This window comes from Plecotus auritus, assembly GCF_963455305.1.
Source record: "Plecotus auritus genome assembly, chromosome: 3".
Lineage (NCBI taxonomy): Eukaryota > Metazoa > Chordata > Mammalia > Chiroptera > Vespertilionidae > Plecotus > Plecotus auritus.
In genome coordinates, this window is record NC_137772.1 from 202,708,839 (window position 1) to 202,724,983 (window position 16,145).

The following is a 16,145-nucleotide window of genomic DNA, read 5'->3' on the forward strand; positions in this document are numbered from 1 at the left end:
ATTTTTCAGTTGTGTTACTTGCCTTTCTTGGCAACTTCTCAGAACTCTCTATGTCTTACCATAATGAATTCCAAAAGACTTTAGTATGAAATATGTAGGTCTGTTTAAATTTGGATTTAAACTATGGTATCATTCCTGTGAATGTCATAATCACTTTAGTGAACTTAAAGCTGTTCATTTAAAAAGTGGAAGACATTGTGACATTTCTTTTTGGGAAATGAGAGGGGAAAGTAATTTGCTAGGGAAGAGAGAATTAAGAAAAATGAGAGGAGAAAATTGCAGTGATTGGGCTGGTAGAGGAGATACAAGGTTCTAAAATAGAAAGTTTGTTTGCTAAACTAGTAATGCTAATTGTGTATTCAGTTTTTAAAAAATTTGCCCTAAATGTAAAACACCTTAGGCTAGAACCACTTCATGTGCAGTAACAGATGCTAATTTTTGCTTAGTTAAAAAATATTTTATTTCTCTCAATTTAATTTATTTTACTGGTACTCTTTTAGATATTACAGATCATCAAATAACCTCAAGGACCAAAAATTGAATTTTCTTCCCTAAAATATGTGATATTCTTTATGTCTCTTCAGTTGCTTATATTCTCGCTCCCTCCGTCCCTTTTTTTTTTTTTTTTACTCTCCCTGGACTATTAATGAAACTGTTATATTTGATATTATGAAAATGTCAAAGCATTTATTTTCTTTAATAGTAATTTGGCTCAGAACATTTTTTTGTTTATTATTCAAGAGTATTTACTAATTATATCATTCTCCATGACACTCTGCAAAGTTCTGTGCCTTTAGTACTAATCAGGCAGTCTACCTTTTATTTCATATAATATAGATTGCTTGTGAAGGTTTTAGGTCTGCTTTATCTCATGAACACATTCTGCCAGTGGCAGGACTTCCTTTTTGCTACGTGACTTGTGGAGGTTAAGAAACCATATAGCCAAAAGCCAGCTGAGATGATCTTGTGCTGGAGCTAGATGGGTTTGCAGAGAAACCTGTACCAGAACGCCTTTTTAGCCTCATTCATGCGTATGTTTTTACTTTCAGTTATCAAAACCGTAAGAAGTGATGGGAAGAAACAGGCTTAGATTCTTTGTTCTTCCACATCAAAAAGGGAAAAAAACCTATTGCTTATTTAAAACTGCTTCCCAGTGCCAACCATAAACCCTAGGATTTTTCTTTTTGCCAACCTTTCTCCTCTAATGAGATTAATTATGTGGAGGGATGGGAGATGTGAATCCAGAGATGAGAATAGATAGTAGTGCTAATATTTGGGCCTTCTCTGTCTGGTAGCTTCTAGTGAACCTGGGGCCTGCTACCAAATTAGGGATCATTCTGAAGTACTTGGTTTGGCAGTTTTGGACACTATGAAAATATATTTAAATTTATTATGTGACTTGTTTTTCACAGGTGTATTTGACCTTAAGATACTAGGTATACCAGTTACTAATGCAGATTTTTTCAATAGATGGAGTTACACATGTTTATATATATGCGATTTGATATCTATGCTATTTTGTTGTATTGACAGCAAGCTTCAAAACTTCATATGTCAAATTTGCTGAAGGTGTTAACATCATAGATATTTTTATGCTTAAAAATGTCAAATTTTGTGACAAAAAAGAGCATTTGCGGGAAGTTTTAATTCATTATTTTGAAGAAAAAGTTAACATATGGAAGCTTATGGTGAACATGCTCCATATCAAGATACTTGTGAAGCTGGTTTAAACGCTTTAAAAGTGATGATTTCGATGTGAAAGACAAAGAATATCCAGGTCAACCGAAAAAGTTTGAAGACCAACAATTACAAGCATTATTGGATGAAGATGCGTGTCAAACTCAAAAACAACTTACAGAAATATTAAACGTTGCTCAGCAAACAATTTCCGATCATTTACAAGCAATGGGAAAGATTTTAAAGGAAGAAAGACAAGTGGAAAACCAAAAAGTCATCAGTAAAATGTTGCTTCAATGGCACAAAAGAAAGTCTTTTTTGCATTGAATTGTGACTGGCGATGAAAGTGGATTTATTTTGAGAATCCCAAATACACAAAATCATGGGTTGATCCAGGTCAACCATCAACATCAACTGCAAGGCCAAATTGCTTCGGAAAAAAAACAACGCTCTGTGTTTGGTGAGATCAGGAAGGTGTGGTGTATTATGAACTTCTAAAACAAGGTGAAACCATTAATACTGATTGCTACCAACAACAGATAATCAATTTGAACCATGCTTTGATTGTGAAATGACCAGAATATGCCAGAAGACATGGCAAAGTAATTTTGCTTCATGATAATGCACCATCACACACTTCAAAACCAGATAAAGACACATTAAAAGATCTTGCCTGGGAAGTATTAACCCACCGCCATATTCACCAGACTTTTCTCCTTCAGATTACCACTTGTTCCGATTGATGGCACAAGCACTTTTTGAGCAGCACTTCAAAACGTACGAAGAAGTGGAAAATTGGGTCTCTGAATGGTTTGCCTCAAAACAAGAAAAGTTCTCTTGGGACAGTATCCACAAATTACCTGAAAGATGGGGAAATGTGTAACTAGCGATGGACATTACTGTGAATAAAGCACTTTTGATGTTTCTCTTGAAATTATCGTGTTTTCTTTGATTACAAAATCCGCATTATTAACCGATACACCTAGTATGTGTTACTCAGGATTTGTATGTGTTAAATGTGGATTACAAAACCATTTAATGGGAGAGATGAAATTCTGATAAAATAATAAAATTTAGAGGTATATGAATTTTTCTCTTTGTGTTAATAGGCAGGCAGTGGTTAAAGGTTCCCTTCCTCATCCTTTTGCCTTGACGTTATTTGAGGACACGTTGTACTGGACTGACTGGAATACACACTCCATTTTGGCTTGCAACAAGTACACTGGCGAGGGTCTGCGTGAAATCCATTCCAACATCTTCTCTCCCATGGATATACATGCTTTCAGCCAACAGAGGCAGCCAAATGGTAAGTGATTTTGATTTTTAAGTTGCAAGTTGGAGTAGCTTTGAAGCACTGTGATGTCTGGTGTTCTTGAGAAGCAAGAGGAGATGGTAGCAGGGAGGAATTCAACAATAGGGAAAACATCAAAATATAATTCAGGTTAAACAATAGCCTGGCCTTAAACCATTAGTAGGTTGATATCTATCACTACAGATGGCCTCAGCCCCTTGTTTGGGTTTAGAGTTATAGTGGTGGAGAAGAGGGAAATAAGAAATTGAGATAGCTCATGCACAAATGTATTTCTTGTTCATATTATTTCTCTCTAATGTGTGTTTGATGTTTCCTATGAGTGTGTTTAAAAACAAACTTTTCTTGAATGGAATCTTCTGTTAATCTAACTGGTAAATTTAAGTACCTCAGGTTGCTGAATAAAATACCTACAGAAACTTTTCAGGGCACACTTCCACCCCCTTTTATCTTAATTTTGCTTTTGTTTTTTGGTCAACCTTTACAGTGGTTTGGTCTGTGACTGCCTACAACAATTATTTACAAAGGGGAATAGAATTAGATTTAAAAGGAATTTGAGAATGTTAAATGTTTGGTAGTTGTGTGTAAATAAGTATTTGGCATGTGTCTGATTGTATTCCATAGCCAAAAATGAAGAGTTTTTAGATTATACATTGCTTTGTATTAGCTCCTTTCATTTAGGGGGACATAGTGAAATGTTGAATTTGTTATATTGGAATCTTGTGATTATGAGTCCATAGAAATGTTTTTAAATGTATGTGCTGCTCTTTTGTAAAAAAGAAAATGTTTAATCACTTGTATGAATTTCTTATTCTCATGATTAGCCCTCAGGAAAGAATTTCCGTGTGTTTTTTTTTTTGTTTTTTGTTTTTTTTAATGGCATTGTTGGTACTTTGTGTTTTACTAATTTGAGAATTTGCGTTTATCTGTGATATTACTTTCCTTAATCTTTCATATTTTGTTGGCTTCTATCTTACTGATTTTTTTCTATGAATATTATTTAAATCTATTTTTTTCATAGATTCTACAGATTCCCTTTTTTAATCCATATGTATATATTTTCCATGTTAATCTTTCCAAAGTTTTTTTTTTTTTTTTTTACATTGGAATTACTTGGTTATCAGTCCCCTCTGCCAGTCTGTTCTCATTCTCTGTGCTCATTCAACTTTAGTTCTTATTAATCAACAGAAACCTTAATCTCCAGTTAGACTATTTACCTTATTTTCTTTTCCAGTTACAGCCTCCAAGCTTTTATTTTTATGGTTTCACCATGCTTGAAATGTCTTCTTTCCTGTACTTTAAGGCTCCTGTCATGTCCTACATCCTCCGTGAAGCTTTTTTTGTTTTTGTTTTTAATCTCTAATGATTTATTTCCCATTTGAGTCTATACTTATTTACACAGTCTATAATGTGCAAGATAGGCTTTAGTTTCATGGTTTTATATTATTTTCTAGTTTGTTAATTTTGGCTTACCGACTAGATTGTAAGCTCTTTTAGGGTAGGGACCTCCTGCTTTATTTCTGTGTATTCCTCTTGGATACTGAATGCTAAATAACTTCTCGATGATTAACTCCCTTCCTTGCAGATGTTCTAGTAGTCAAGCACCTGGATGGCATTTGGTAATAATTTGGTTTATCAGAGTTGTTCATGTTATGGTTGTTAACCTTTGTGTACCTAGAGTGAGAGAGGTCATCTATAATCATGGTATTAATCAGTGTGATTTATATTTGACAGCTACAAATCCATGTGGAATTGATAATGGTGGTTGTTCCCATTTGTGTTTGATGTCTCCAGTCAAGCCTTTTTATCAGTGTGCTTGCCCAACTGGGGTCAAACTCCTGGAGAATGGAAAAACTTGCAAAGATGGTAAGAACATGGTCTCCAAGAAGGAAACATTTTTAATAGCAATTGGAATTCTTTATGATTTGTTTTATTTCTCTATAATAAGTCTATATAGTAGAGTGCTTCAGGAGACTCTTAATCTTAGCTTCATAATTGGTTAAATAACAGGAGTGTTTTGTGTTTTTTGACCTCTTGCAAACTGTTTTAAAAATTATTTTAGTATTTTTAACATGCTGTTTTTGAAAACAATTAGGTGCTATTTCTTTTCTCTATCAGCTCTTATAGTCATTTATGTCACAATTGATTCCTCTGGAAATGAGTATTCTCATAAAAAGTACATTTTTAACAGTAAGGTAACACTTGTACATAAGGAACCTCTGTGCAAGAAAGATATGTTTATTAAACTTTTAACTGTAAAGACTGTCATGGGGTAGATAATATTTTCTGAAAAAGAATTGAATGATATTTTTTAATTGCCTTTTAATAACAGAAGTACTTTCAGAAGAAGAAAAAGTTGCATATTTTATTGTTTAAAGCAACCTCTCTCTATACATAGCAACTACACTGCCTCTTATCCTTACTTTCTTAATGCTCTATAGCAGTGATTTTCAACCGGTGTGCTGCAAGAATTTTTAAAACATGCAATACGTAACTATTTAGTCAGGGCAATGACCTCTTTTCCCTTAGATTGTCAAATTAAAAAATGACAGCAGCCAACACAACAATAGCCGTTCAGTGTAAATGAATCCAAATGATATTTTTTGGTCAGATTGGCAAAAAATACATTTTTTGGTGTGCCGCAGAATTTTAGTAATTTATGTGTGCCATGAGATGAAAAATTAAAGATTGCTGCTCCATAGAGAGAGGGCATGTTGGAGAGGTATACTGATTAGGACATTTCAGGGGACTTCTGGTTTGGGAGAATACCAGTTCTTCTCTTTTTCTTCTTATTCTTCAATCTTACCCCTATGGATCACCATCTGGTTCTCTAGCCACCAGCAAGACCTGGTAAGAAGATTGTTATATTTAGCAGTGGCTTCTTTATCTAACTCTGAAAAGCAGAAGCCTTTATTTTCAGACTGAGTTAGAGAGTTCCTGGCAGGGGGGTCAGGGAGTCAGAGAGATGGAATTGAGCCGGTGTACAGGATATTTGTCATGACTTGGCATTGATAAATTATCCTCATAGTCAAAGGTGAAGCTGGCTGACTCTTGTCAGACGGTTTCCATGGCAAACAGTAATTTGGTTTCAATTTAAAACAAAAGGTTTTTGTAATGTTGCTTTTTTGTTTAAAAATATGTAGCCTGACTTTAAAACAGGATTTATTTTAGCAATAGTGGTCTGTCTACTCCCTCAAAGCGTACATGTTTAACAACTATTTTGAAATTCAGATATATGTATTTGACCTATAGTAGCCTTAAGTTAACTATTCTGTTTTGATCACCTTGCTTAAATTAACAGCTTCACTTTCTGTGACTTCTTTGTTTACAAAGTTTTGGGCTGGCTCCTTTTGATGCAGCAAAGGCAGTAAATTTTGCAGTTATTCTTACTTGATGCCTGCTATGGCATTTAAGACAGTTCATTTACAATTAATTCTACATTCAAAGAGCTGATGCTGAGAGCTTTACTCTGGTCAATTTAAAGCCAGTATTTTCCTTTGCACTTACTGCTTTGGTTAGGAATCTTTTTTCACTCTTTTGGATGTCAATTTTCTTACTATCTTTATAGTTAGATGACTTTTTGCTAGTGATTTACTTGAACAATTATAAATATTCTCAGTCTCTGCTGTGTTTTTATTTAATACTAATTTGAGTTTAAAATATTTCATAAATAAATTGGATTTAAAACTCAGTGAAATAAAAATTTGAAAGCATTTCTAATGATAATAATAATAATAATAATAATAATAATAATAATATATTAGTTAATATTTACTGAGTACTTTTATGTTCAGTACATTCCTGAGTGCTCGCATCAACCCTGTGAGATACAGACAAAGTGACTAGGCTTAGAGAGATTGGATGTTTTGTCTAAGTTTGTATAGCTACTTGAATTTAGTTCTAGCAAATCCACAACTCTAACTTTTAACCACTGTTACATTTATCTGATTCCCTCTGTCTACTGTTGCTATTTCCTTCAGCCAGGCATTATCTTATAGTTATCTTTGTCCATAGCTTTACTGAGATATAATTTACATACCATAAAATTTAGCCATTTCAAATGTACAAGTCAGTGATTTTTAGTAAATTTACAGAGTTGTGCAACCATCACAATCAATTTTAGAACAACCTCATCAATCACAAAAAGACCTTGTTCTAGATTTCCTTACCTTTTTAAAAGGATTAAATATATATATATATATATCGATTTTATATATATATATATATATATATATATATATATATATATATATCGATTTATTTATTGCTTTCAGAGTAGAAGGGAGAGGAAGAGATAGAAACATCAATGATGAGAGTGAATCATTGATCGGCTGCCTCCTGCATGCCCCACAATGGGGATCAAGCCCACAACCTAGGCCAGGAGCGGGCAAACCTTTTGATTCTAGGGCCACAATGGGTTCTTAAACTGGACTGGAGGGCCAGAACAAAAGCATGGATGGAGTGTTTGTGTGTACTAATATAAATTCAAAGTAAACATCATTACATAAAAGGGTACGGTCTTCTTTTTTTTTATTTCAATAGTTTTATTCATTTCAAACATTTTAACAAGAAGAATGTAAACACTAATTATTATAATTTGAAACTTCAAAAAATGGAGGAATCATAGCACAATCACATACCTTATATTGAAGATGGCAAAGGCAAAATAAAATTGCCTAACAATGGAAAGGTACAAAAGCCTTTCAAATTAAACTTAAATATAATAAAATAATTTAAAACTCAAACAAATAGAAAAGAACAAAATGTGTAAAGAGTAAATTAAACATTTTCTTTAGTGCAACTTCCAAATTATGCCCGGGACGTAGATGTAGATGGCAATGTAGACTGGGTTGAAAGGTTTTTGGTCTTTAAAACATCAACTTCAGTGGGAACAGTGTTATTGGTCTCCTTTTTAGCTAATGCTCTGATACTGTGCTCTCCAGGGGCGTGTCTCCCTACATCACCACGATAACGTGTCTACGCATTCCCAGGGTGATGTCATTCCCAGGGTGATGTCGGGGGACGCGTCCGCGGGCATTACAAGGAGCCTCTGGAAGATTGAGAGGTTGTTCCTTCTACTGAATGGGCGGATATAAATCCGCCCACTCAGAAGAAGGAGCTGCGGCCGTGTTTCCCGACATTGCCATGTTAACACTGCTGCTGGTGAAGGAGCGGAGGGGAGAGCAAGAGAACCCTCGCTCTTTCGGCTCCGCGGGCCGGATAGAACAGCGGCTGATAGGCATATGTCCTGACCGCGAATGGAACTATGACCTTCATAGGTCAGCCTTCACCACTGAGCCACGCCAGCATGGCAAAAGCATACTTTTTGAACAAAGGACCTATATCCTATCTCCTTCCTCCTTTAATATTCAGCTATTTAGCTTCTTAGTCACTACTTACTTAGTATTCATTATATTGTTAAGTAGTTACCCCCCAGGGGCTGCATATAATGAATGAAACCAAAGTTCAGTCATTAAGGAGCTTTACCTCATAGTCAAGCTATTTCTATTTCACTGCATTACTTTTCACTTTCACCTTAAATAGATGCTAGTATCCTTTTATACTATGTGTCAATTCCTAAAGGAATTCTGCATTCTTGATTTAGAGTCGCTAAATATTGCTTGTGGGTTTTAATTTTATTTTTTTCTTCTCATTTATTCTACTTTGTTCCAGGTGCCACTGAATTATTGCTTTTAGCCCGAAGGACAGACTTGAGACGCATTTCTTTGGATACACCAGACTTCACAGACATTGTTCTACAGTTAGAAGATATCCGTCATGCCATTGCTATAGATTATGATCCTGTGGAAGGCTATATCTACTGGACTGATGATGAAGTGAGGGCCATACGCCGCTCATTCATAGATGGATCTGGTAGTCAGTTTGTGGTCACTGCTCAGATTGCACATCCTGATGGTATTGCTGTTGACTGGGTTGCCCGAAATCTTTATTGGACAGACACTGGCACTGATCGGATAGAAGTAACAAGGCTCAATGGGACCATGAGGAAGATACTGATTTCGGAGGACTTAGAGGAACCCCGAGCTATTGTGTTAGATCCCATGGTTGGGTAAGAAGCTCTGCTAATAGAACATTTTTGTTTTCTATAGGTCCCTAAATATATTGACAAAAACAATTTGATGTATGGTTTCCAATAAATGGCTTTCCATTTTTAGAATATAGTGATTGTAATAAAATATCAAGTTAAAGAATTGCTAGTTTTTTCCCTTGAATGTTTTGAATACTTTTTCTTTCTAAATTAAGTCCATGCTTGCTGACTTTGGGTGTTGGCTGCAGATTTTGTCGAGGTTGCATCATGACCATGAAAAATGTGAAAAGAAATAGTTTTCAGAACTCTTTTTCTTCCCCTAGAAGATTTCATTTCATTTCATTTTCAGTACCTGTAGAATGATATGGTAAAAAACATATCTTATGTCATGTATTTTCAAATATATGAATGACTATTTTTAAAACTTTGTCAGGCCATGCAGTTTGACTCCCAGTCTTTTTTATTTTTATTTTTTTATAGGAAGGAAGAAGTTACAAAGAGCATGCCCCCTCTTTTTTAAAAAAAGTGTATTCTTATCGATTTTAGAGAGGAAGGGAGAGGAATGGAGAGATAGAAACATGGATTAGAGAGACACACCGATTGGCTGCCTCCTGCACGCCCCCTACTAGGGATTGAGCCTGAAACCCCGGGCATGTGTCCTGACCAGGAATTGTATCTCGGACCTCTTGGTTCATGGGTCGATGCTCAACCACTTACCCACACCAGCAGGGCTTATTTTTATTTTTGTGCCATAACATCCTGACCATAGTCCAGGGAAACAAAGCTTTCTACATACTCACCAATGTTATTTGTTAACTATGAGATTCATTCTGAGGGCAAACATAGTGGCAAATCCTTACACTTCTGTATAGAGCCAATTAAACTCTCAAGGGCCAGAAGAATCACTTGGCACTACAGTGAGAGTTTTGAGAACTCTGTTTATTACTGATTATTAATACTGGGGTAACCTGTTTGTGCCAGAAATGACAAGCCAGCAAGAAAAAGAGAGGGTTGTTTATGGAAGGAGCACAAAATATTTTGAAAAAACATAACTAAATATGGAATCTCATTATTTACTAGACGCCCGATGCACGAAATTCATGCAAGAGTAGGCCTTCCTTCCCCCAGCTGCTGGCACTGGCTTCCCTCTGGCACCCGGGACCTGGGCTTCCCTCTGGCTGTAGGCAGGCACCCAGGCTTCCCTCGCAGCCCCAGCTTCGTCCGGAAGGACGTCCAGTCTAATTAGCATATTACACTTTTATTATTATAGATTGGAAGGCATTTTTATTATCCATTCTAGAAAACACTTTTGATGTGAAAATTCCCTTCAAGCTTATACACTGCTATCATAAATGTCTTAAACATACTCTTGATATGTTTAAGGGCTATTTCTCCCCCTTCTATGGTATTGATTGATAACATCAGTGTGATATGACTGGTCAATCTCATCTTAGGATATCTGAAAGCTATAGTTTATTATCTGTTTTTAGCTCATTTTTTTGTGTACTTCTATAGGTACATGTATTGGACTGACTGGGGAGAAATCCCAAAAATTGAACGAGCAGCTCTGGATGGTTCTGACCGAGTAGTGTTGGTTAACACTTCTCTTGGTTGGCCAAATGGTTTAGCCTTGGATTATGATGAAGGCAAAATATACTGGGGAGATGCCAAAACAGACAAAATTGAGGTTTGTTTCTTGCTTTTCATTTTAGAACCAGTTTTATAATGGTTTTGAGTTATGGTAGTTTGATGTACATATTCTTGCCTTTTGTCTGGGGTTCTAGAGATATCTTTTACAGAAATTTTAGTTAACTTTTAGGATTCTAGGAATTAATGTATTTTCATGCTTCTAACCCTAGGATATCTGTGTTATACTGGCATGAGAAATGGGTATTCATCTCTTTCATATCACTTATGTGAATGATTTTCTTCATTATGGGTAAAAACCACTGCCTAAATTTCCTAGGGGAAATTTCTGCACAAAATAAATGTTATATAAGATCTATACTGGAAAAGCTGGTAGTCATGTCAGCAAAACAAAGCCTATGTGTATGTATAGCCTTTTTGTTTTTAAATTGATTATGAGCTATGTGGGAGAAAGATTAATTAACCAAAGCTTGGGAAAAATATTTACCAAACTAGAGGCTCGGTGCACAAATTCATGCATGGGTGGGGTTCCTCGGCCTAGCCAGCAATCGGGGCCGATCAGGGCTGTCTCTCCCAGTCCCGATTGGGGTTGGGGGGGTGGGGGTGTTGGAGGGAGGAACCGCAGGAGGTTGGCTGGCCACGGGAGGTTGGCTATGGGAGTGCACTGACCACCAGGGGGAAGCTTCTGCATTGAACGTCTGCCCCCCTGGTGGTCAGTGCGTTGTCATAGCGACTGGTTGACCGGTCATTAGGTTAACTGGTCGTAACGGTCGCTTAGGCTTTTATATATATAGATGGTAGAATTAAATTGTAGTATCAGAATAGAATTATGGTGGAAACAACTAGTGATGAATATTTTTTCACAGCGTTTTGTAAATGGTTTATATCTTTAATATTGAGCATGAAGTCTAAATTTCACAGCTTTGAATTAAGCTGTGCTAGAAGTCTTATGGATTGCATATTTAAAACAGAGTTTTGATCATACTATTCCTTTGAGGGATGCATGACTTTTCATATAAAGAATGACTTTGAATGTCTCTTCAAAGCCACAGCAGGTATTTTCTAGTACATAGATAATTTGGGATCTAGAGTTGTTATTTCAGAAAGGTATTCTTAGGAGTTCCAGGGACTCTGAGAGAATAATGAATTGAAGGGCCTCTCTTCAGAATGGAAACTTGGAATAGAAAAATCCCATCAGTATTCCCACCAGGCTCAAATACTGAAAACTGCATCTCTTATTCTTGCAGCTGGTTTCCATTAATAGAAAATTTTTCGTCGATTTGACTATATAAATTTTCTCCCTGTTGTTAGTGTTTTATTGCCCCCCACCCCCTTTAAATCCAAGTTAGTGTTTCAATCTTTAGCAGCTGGAGTACAGTGCTAATGAGACAAAGGTTATGGGTTCACTTTTCAGACAAGCTATTAGCTTCACTTGGTTGGCCTGAATACAGATTGCACACCCATTCCCAACCAGTTCACAAGTGTGTATTGTTGATCAGCTGTGGACTATCCATGATTGTATAGGTATTACTAGTCTTAGAAAAAGTTTAAAGCTTATGTGTCCAAGAAGAATGTCTGTACATAAGGGAAGAGAACATAATTAAAGTATGGAAGGAAGAACACTTGATTCCTTATTTTTTAGGGATTTTTTTAATTCCATATTTGGTCTTACTTTTTTTTTAGTTTTCCCTTTTCAGGTCACTTTTAGCACTTTAGATATAGGAATTTATTCAAAACCACAAATAGTTCAGGAGGGATTCATGTAAAGAAATGAGAATTTATGGAGGTTCTAAGTGATAGTGTTTAGGAATAAAAATGAAGCCCAGCTGGCGTAGCTCAGTGGTTGAGCCTTGACCTATGAACCTGGAGGCCATGGTTCAATTCCCAGTCAGGGCACATGCCTGTGTTGCAGGCTTGGTCCCCTGTGTGGGGCATGCAGGAGGCAGCTAACCAATTCTCTCATCATTGATGTTTCTATCTCTCTCCCTCTCCCTTCCTTTCTGAAATCAATAAAATATATATATATATATATATATATATATATATATATATATATATATTTAAAAAAGAATAAAAATGAATACACGTTACATAACACTATGTAATACTGATTAAATGTGAATTATTTTCTTAGTTTGCTGTGACTCCAGTAGATCTTAAAATTAGTATTTATTCTGATCTCTTTGTTCTGTTGTCCTGTGCTATACATTGTATACAGGTGTATATGGTGGTGTTATTTGCTCCCTCACTTCTTCCTTGAGTGGTACCAACATTTTTAAACCTGACTTTTAGATCTGTTTCTCTTCTTCCAGGTTTGCTAGAACACAGCTGCTATTTGTCTTTGTCCTCTTTTTGACAGGTTATTTGGGGTTAATTGTACATCTAACTTCCACCAAATTATAGACACACATACCTCTCCTTATTCTTTTCCCCTGGAGATTCTGATGAAGTTTCCCTAATTGAGCATCAGTGCTTTTGTCATTTCCTTTTCACAGACACATTTGGGAAATAAAGAGCTGGTGTTGTTATTTATTCTCTTCTTAATTTAGGATGATGTGTAAAATTGCTGATATATGGCAAACTAAGGAAAGAGCGTAGCTCTTTACCTAAATTAATATTACATAATTGGGAGAGAAAAATGTTAGTTTCCCTGAGACTCGTAGTGATTATAGGAGCAACTGCCACCTCTGGCTTTTCATCTTGCTTTACTGAATAGTAGGTGGATTATAGTGAACTTGAAAACTTCTGAAAAGATATATAATTTTTAAAATGCTTCTTTTTCTAGAAGGTTATTTGTTAACCTTTACTATGTAGCAGCTGATCCTAAGTACTGACCTGACCTTAGTCTAGGTCACATGCTCTCCTCTAGACCCATTCTTTTAAGAAAGCTTCCTAACTTTTGTCATGCCCAAGAGTGAAAGCTGCTTTTTCCCTGGGTCAATAAGAAAATATCAAATTATGGATTTAATAGCCCTGTTTTTTTCTGGAAGACCTAAGAGTTTTCTTAGGATCAAACTGCCCTATATGTGTTTATAGTACATTTGGGAAGAGAAGATAGTTGTTTGGTAAATTATTATGTAGCATTGTAAGGCATAGTAAATCTTGTGTTTCAAGTGGATCTTATGGGAAAAGCTCAGAATGTACATTTGTTATTTGCTCCCTCAGTGGAGATTCCTTAGGTTGGGTTCTCACTCCCTTTTTTTGTAAGGGGGGATATAACCAAATGTTAGATATATCGGGGGACTGGATCTAAGGATTAGGGAAACCAGAGAAAAGTATTGGGCAGCTCTGGGTTTCAGATTCGATTTTTATTATACAGAGTTGCAGAAAGAATAAATAGGTTTATCTGAGGTTTATAACCACTTCTGCAGAGAGGGATGGGGGACACAAGGAATTGCTAATGATGTCAAACTTTTGAAAGACAGTCATAATATTGGCCTGTGCTTTAATATAAGAATGCATCTGTGAGGATATGTCTGATTTCCTTACTTGTCACCTGAGAGTGACCACTTATCTGTAGGTGTCAGTTAAAAGGTACATGCTGGTACTTGTTTATGCTGCTTCATTATGCTAATTTTTTTCTTTTTCTTTTATTTTATTTTTAATTTAATAAATCTTTATTGTTCAGGTTATTACAATTGTTCCTCTTTCCCCCCCCCCCCCATAGCTCCCCTCCAACCGGTTTCCACCCCACCCTCTGCCCTTACCTCCCCCGCACTGTCCTCATCCATAGGTGTACGCTTTTTGTCCAGTCTCTTCCCGCACCTCCCTCACTCCTTTCCCCCCGAGTATTGTCACTTCACTCCCTTTCTATGCCCCTGATTCTGTTATATTCACCAGTTTATTCTGTTCGTCAGATTTTTTATTCACTTAATTTTTAGATTCACTTGTTGGATAGACATGTATTTGTTGTTCATAATTTTTATCTTTACCTTTTCTTCTTCTTCCTCTTCTTAAAGAATACCTTTCAGCATGTCATATAATACTGGTTTGGTGGTGCTGAACTCCTTTAGCTTTTTCTTATCTGTGAAGTTCTTTATCGGCCCTTCAATTCTGAATGATAGCTTTGCTGGGTAGAGTAATCTTGGTTGTAGGTTCTTGCTATTCATTACTTTGAATATTTCTTGCCACTCCCGTCTGGCCTGCATAGTTTCTGTTGAGAAATCAGCTGACAATTGTATGGGTGCTCCCTTATAGGTAATTAACTGTTTTTCTCTTGCTGCTTTTAAGATTCTCTCTTTGTCTTTTGCTCTTGGCATTTTAATTATGATGTGTCTTGGTGTGGTCCTCTTTGGATTCCTTTTGTTTGGGGTTCTGTGCGCTTTCTGGACTTGTAAGTCTATTTCTTTCACCAGGTAGGGGAAGTTTTCGGTCATTATTTCTTCAAATAGGTTTTCAGTATTTTGCTCTCTCTCTTTTTCTGACACCCCCATAATTCTGATGTTGGTATGCTTTAAGTTGTCCCAGAGGCTCCTTACACTATCTTCAAGTTTTTGGATTCTTTTCTCTTTTTGCTTTTCCGGTTGAGTGTTTTTTGCTTCTTTGTATTTCAATTCTTTGACTTGATTCTTGCGGTCCTCTAGTCTGCTGTTAGATCTCTGTATAATATTTTTTATTTCAGTCAGTGTATGTTTAATTTCTAGTTGGTCCTTTTTCATATCCTTGACGGTCTTGCTAAATTTATCGGCCTTTTCTAGGAAATTGTTGAAAAACCTTATAACCATGGTTTTGAACTCTATATCCAGTTATTTGTTTTCCTCCATTTCTTTCATTTGTGATCTGTTTCTTTGTCTCCACATTTTCGCTGCTTCCCTGAGTTGGTAGAGTAGCTTTGTGTGGTAGGTGTCCTATAGGGCACAGTGGCTCAGCCTCCCCAGTTACCTGAGGTGGACACTCTTGGTGCACCCCTTTGTGGACTGTGTGCACAGCCTTGTTGTAGTTACATCTTGATTGTTGTTGATATCACTGGGAGGAATTGACCTCCAGGCCAACTGGCTGTGAGGATCAGCTGTGTCTAAGCTGGGAACACTTCTGTGCTGGAGACACTCTTATGAGACAAGACTTGCAAAATTGCAAAAGCCTCTGTGCTCAGCTTGGATGGGGTGGAGTTTCAGGGCAGAGCAGACAGCCTTGGTTTCCTGTCAGCCCTTCCCTATGAGGCCACTGGGTCTCAGTGTCCCACGGTAATCGCTGCAAGCACCTCTGAGAGAAAGCTGCCCTCGAGTTTCACCTGCTGCCAGACAGTCCAGTTTCTCCCCGAATGAGTCGGGGTTCCCAGAAACTTGCCCAGAACTGGGGTTCAGCGCAGTCGGGAGCTTCTGTCTCCCTCCCGCTTTAGAAAGCCAGCTGCGCACCCAGCCTCCCGTGCATTCAGCAGTCAGTCCTCTCTGCGCGCGTGTGCCTCCAGACCTCTGCCTTCCACAGCTCCCGAGTCTCAGTGTGCTTTCTCTTTTCCTGACAGTC

At 36.8% G+C, this 16,145-nt stretch overlaps 1 protein-coding gene across 2 annotated transcripts in view; it reads left to right on the forward strand.

Annotated features, from left to right (window-relative positions):
* The window catches only part of LRP6 (LDL receptor related protein 6), a 149,320-nt gene that overhangs the window by 75,854 nt on the left and 57,321 nt on the right, over nucleotides 1–16,145 (forward strand). For both annotated transcript variants that reach the window (XM_080661452.1, XM_080661453.1), the window contains exons 4-7: nucleotides 2,787–2,983; nucleotides 4,721–4,852; nucleotides 8,660–9,056; nucleotides 10,551–10,722. In XM_080661452.1, the coding sequence (XP_080517578.1) occupies nucleotides 2,787–2,983; nucleotides 4,721–4,852; nucleotides 8,660–9,056; nucleotides 10,551–10,722 (898 nt within the window). The remainder of the gene's footprint in view (nucleotides 1–2,786; nucleotides 2,984–4,720; nucleotides 4,853–8,659; nucleotides 9,057–10,550; nucleotides 10,723–16,145) is intronic.